The 4935-nt window shown below is 39.4% G+C and overlaps 1 protein-coding gene across 3 annotated transcripts in view; it reads left to right on the forward strand.

Moving 5' to 3' along the window:
* The window catches only part of LOC123983685 (kynurenine 3-monooxygenase), a 23175-nt gene that overhangs the window by 6358 nt on the left and 11882 nt on the right, over nucleotides 1-4935 (forward strand). For all 3 annotated transcript variants that reach the window (XM_046069952.1, XM_046069954.1, XM_046069953.1), the window contains 3 exons: nucleotides 1756-1843; nucleotides 3759-3924; nucleotides 4066-4137. In XM_046069952.1, the coding sequence (XP_045925908.1) occupies nucleotides 1756-1843; nucleotides 3759-3924; nucleotides 4066-4137 (326 nt within the window). The remainder of the gene's footprint in view (nucleotides 1-1755; nucleotides 1844-3758; nucleotides 3925-4065; nucleotides 4138-4935) is intronic.

Below are 4935 nucleotides of genomic sequence, written 5' to 3' on the forward strand. Positions count from 1 at the left end.
ACATACTGCAAAATTTGACTCAAAGAGTTTTAGCCCCTTTCAGACATGCACCCCTTTATGTTAATCTGATGGCTAAACTAGGTCAACACTTTCAACACAGCACAAGTCTGAACTGAACAGCACTATATTAGCCTAAATGTCATCTCTCATGAACAAATAAGCAAAAATTTGTTAAAGAAGTGAAAGAGCTAATTTGAAGTTGTGAAGATTTTTCTCATTTTAGGTCTGTCTATGTGACCTCGAAGTGTGACTGGGCCAAAATAGGTTAAAAAGCTCTCATATAACCACAGTAATATTCTAACCAACAGTCTCCCCCCGTATTTTTCATGTGACTAATAAGTGAATAGCCTATCTAGCAAAGCACTTTACAGTACATAGGCCCACAGCATGTAATGTATTAGGAATTAAATTAGGAGTCCCAACTTAATGTCATGTCATTTAATACCTGTGTATTCTCAGATATACAGCAGAACATATTCTCTAATAATGTTAAATGATTAGGATTGATGAGTATGTATTTGTGGATTATTGGCCTTTAAAGAGAGGCTACGTAATGTTTGCTGAACATTACTACTGCAGCCACAAGCAGGGGAGTCACACAAAAATCTGGACCTGTACATAAGCATTTTTTTGGGCCCCTGCCTGCATCGATGGCTATCTGTTGTAGTATCACTCAGTCCACTTTCTCCCCCAGTCCTGCACCCCTGGCCACGAGTAACAATTTACAGGATTATGATACTTGCTAAAACGTATTGTAACAGTAGCAAAAGTGGGGAAGAGTTATGGGCTGTGTCAAAAATGTTCATTTACCATATATTGCACTCACTTTCCGCCATTTTATTTGATGGTGCAAGTTCTGAATGTGAACTTTATGCACTACATAGCAACATTACCCTAAAATATTCCCACAATGTAACAAAAAAGTAATGTCCTTGGCATGTACAATATGTTCTGCTAACAATCCCACAATAAAATGCTGTTCTATAAAAAAATATTTTATAAATGCTGAAATTATGTATATATAATATTAAATATACCACTGTGCAACTATACACCTGTCTGTGATGATGCAAAGTGATCGAAGTGTCTGAAATCTCTCTATACAGTTAACTACTGAGTGTCTATTATATAGGGAATAGTGAGTGAGTGGTTTCAGACACAGCCATAAAGTCAATAAACTGCAATATTTACCCAGTGTTTGCTAACTTCAGCTAACATTAGCCGCCATAAGCTACTACTGGTCACAAGAGACCAAAAAGGTCTGTAGCAGCTAAACCCCTTAGTTTATCAGTGCAACAGTGCCTTTTATTGCTAATAAATTCAACTTTTTCCAAGTTAAAACATGTGCTCTGTCTTCACACCCACTGTCCTGAGGGATGCTGTTTGCTAGCGAGCTGAGCCTCATCCACATACTCCCTGTGCGTTAACTTAATGCAAGGCTTTAAACTGCATGAGTACGTCAGGGGATGTCACGGGATGGGTTAGTCTTTTCTGGTTAAAAGGATTTTGCCTAATATTTATGAAGTGCCTCAGTGTACGCTTGGAGATAATGTGTGATAGCATGGGTCTGTGTTTAATTAGAAAAGAGGCTGACTGTAAAGCCGTCGCTCTTATCATGGACGATCCAGACTACTGGAATGAACATTGAGATAAAGAGATTTCGGAAAGTGTAACAACCTAAATGTCGATTTTCACAAATGTGTTATGTCACGCCTGCGTATGTGAAGCTCCTTTTGTAACATTTTACTCCCACAGCGGCAGAGACATATCCAAACACAAAGCTGAACTTTGACCACAAACTGCAGGACTGGAGTGCTGAAACAGGGCTAATGACCTTTCTCAGGTAAATAGTAACAGATCTTAAATATGTACACCCCTGAACTCACAGCACATACACACATAAACAAACACACACACGTTTACTTATGTCGATTTTGGAGACATTACATTGAGTTACACGAATTTCCTGGAAAATAGCAGTAACCCAAAACATTAACAACTGTCCCAAAAATCAAGAGCCTTCCACGCTCAACTGGTGTTTCCGAAGGTAGCATAAGCCAGACCTCCCTCCTCCATACACACACATAATATGGGTAAACTAAGAGGAGGATCTGCTTTGTTTTCACAAGACTTTTTGTTGATCATGTTCCCTGTGTCTTCCTACATGTAAACACATGCAGCTTTGTAAATGTTAGCTGCCTGAGATCCGGGAGGTTGATAAACATGCTGCCTTTGAAGCCTCTGTGAGTAGCTCTGTAATTGGTTGTCCTTGAGGTAAAAGTGACAGACAATTTACAACCCAATTAACATTGAAACACCTCTAGGTCTTTTTAGCTGTGGGAATAAGCCGTGCAGTGAATTAGTGACACAGTTAAACGCTGTTTAATGTGATCACAGAGTTTTAAAATTGAATTCAGCCTTATCTAAAATGTGTTGAAATCCATTTGATATGTATGTTGTGTGTATTTCTATTTATTTATTCATTTCTATGCCTGGTGGTCCAACAAGCACCAAGTTAAAAACGTATTTTCGAATGAGTCACTGTGCAGTTATTGCCACAGTGAACAAACCCTTTCATGCACTCTAATTAAATCAGATTTCACCTAAAGGCCTTGAGCGTGCCTTGAATCCGAAAGTCACCCTGGCTTGCACTTTACTCACGCAGGACACATCCCTCCCTCTACCCTGTAGTTGAGCTGTGACACCTCATATGTACTCCCTCCAGCTTGTATAATTAAATGTAAATGTTGAGCCTGATACCACTGTGATAACCATCGGCCTTCCATACTGGCCAGGAAATGTTCAGAGATCGGAATCGGGATCAGCATGAAATAAATGTAAATAATCTGCTTTCTTCTCATAATCTGGTCTATAACTTGTATATTGTTGTAAATCTAATAACATGTTAATTAGTTCTTAGAATATCTCTAAACACTATTTAATATTATAATCTGATCATTCTTTAGGTATAATATCTTTGTCACTACGGTGGACAGACACAATGTGCCACAAGGATTGTCACTTTGTCTAAAACACTGTGATAAGGAAACCTTATGCTTTACTATGTACTAGATCAATTTTTTATGATTTATTGGTTGATGTGCACGTTTACTATTTTTATACAACTGTAATTTGGTGTGAAAATAGCTGGTCATTGAACTAATAATATTAATAATGAACATCCTCATACAGGATGTGGCGCATGAAATACTGTTTTTATAAAAAGCTTATTTTAGTAAAATAACTTCTGATTTTAAAATTAATCTCAAAGTTTGCCCTTGCCGAATAAAGATCTTCAGTTATAACATAGGAGAATTTCTAAAAGTATTTCAGTGTCCTAATGTAATCATCAATAATAATAAGGTCTTCTGTGTGTATGATGAAAAGTGTGAGAAAGAAAAGCTCAAACATACAGCCCTCAGTCTGCATTAGACCTAAATCAAACCTGCAGCACATATCCCGAGGGCCCCACACTTACCACATATTCTCAGGCTAAACATCCGCAAAGGAACACTTTTTACACACCTGAGTTTCAGCCTGGTTGACAGGTGTGTAGGCATCAGAATAGACGTGTGTTTACTAGCATTTTTTTTTGTGATGTTAAGAATCATCAGGCTAAAAGAGAAAAATAGGATTAACCTGTTAAACCAAGTAAGAATCTAGTAAAGCTAAAGTTATTTAGCTGAAATACGTATGGGTGCCAGTATATCGTACATTAATTAATTAGTAATTTGTCATGTTACTGATATGTTTCTCAGGTCAGACGGGTCCAAGGAGCAGATCAAGGCAGACCTGATTGTAGGCTGTGATGGAGCTTTTTCTGCCATCCGTAAGCAATTCCTCCGCCGCAGCCGCTTCAACTACAGCCAGACCTACATCCCCCACGGCTACATGGAGCTCACCATGCCACCCAAAAATGGAGAGGTCAGTCGTCAGTAAAGTACCACTTCTTTTACTGAAGGCGGTGAGATGCTGATAGTATTTGACTCACATTGTTTAGGCACCATTCTAGATGTCCTCTTGTTGATTTCATTTTGTTTGTCCCACTTTCATCACCTTCTCCAGTTTGCCATGAAGCCTAATTATCTGCACATCTGGCCGCGAAACACATTCATGATGATCGCCCTGCCCAACCTGGTGAGAGTGAATTTCATTTTCTTCTCTCATGTGTTTTCTAGCTGCACTATTTCTACGCTGTAAAGTGAGCAATGGTAACCTGTTTATTTTTGCAACAGCTAGATGTTGCAGATAGACAGAGGCATAATCACTTCAGATAATTTCAGGGCATGATTGGACGTCCTCATAGCGTTAATTAGGCTCATTTACAGATGCTTCATCGCCAGTAGAGGCTTACTCCTCAGAAATATTACCTACTTTTCACACAACAGTTGTGTCCTCCTTTCCATCAGTGTCTCAACAGTCGCTGTGTGTTTTTGGCACACTTCTCTCCGTCTCTCCTGTCCATTTTAATCTCACAATGATTTTTCTGCACGGCTGACTCAGCACAACAGTTTTGGCTGTCTCTGCAGTGGGGCCAGGCTAAAGCAGCTGACTTTCACTCACCACCCTAGTTCCCAGGGACATTATGGGTGAGGAGAAAAAATACATCCTTGCTGCTGAGGATACCACGGTAACAGAGGCAGCGCTAAAAGGTCACAGAGGAGGAGTTTGTGATGTTGATAGATAGGACCTGCTCAGATGAGCACATAATGGCATGCCCACAACCCCAGTGCACTTTCATCCATCAGTTGCACTGGGTGGAGTTTGGCTATGACATTTGCACTGATGATGGAAGATTCTATGAATGAGTTCAGCATGGAGGTTTGTTTTAGACCCATGAAAGTCATTTCAACCTGTATTAAAATAAAGCAAGTGTAAGGTGTGTACAGTATGTCGTGGAAATTAAATTCCTGGTGAGGGGTTGAGCAATGAATT

Source organism: Micropterus dolomieu, linkage group LG15 (assembly GCF_021292245.1).
Source record: "Micropterus dolomieu isolate WLL.071019.BEF.003 ecotype Adirondacks linkage group LG15, ASM2129224v1, whole genome shotgun sequence".
In the NCBI taxonomy this organism is placed as follows: Eukaryota; Metazoa; Chordata; class Actinopteri; order Centrarchiformes; family Centrarchidae; genus Micropterus; species Micropterus dolomieu.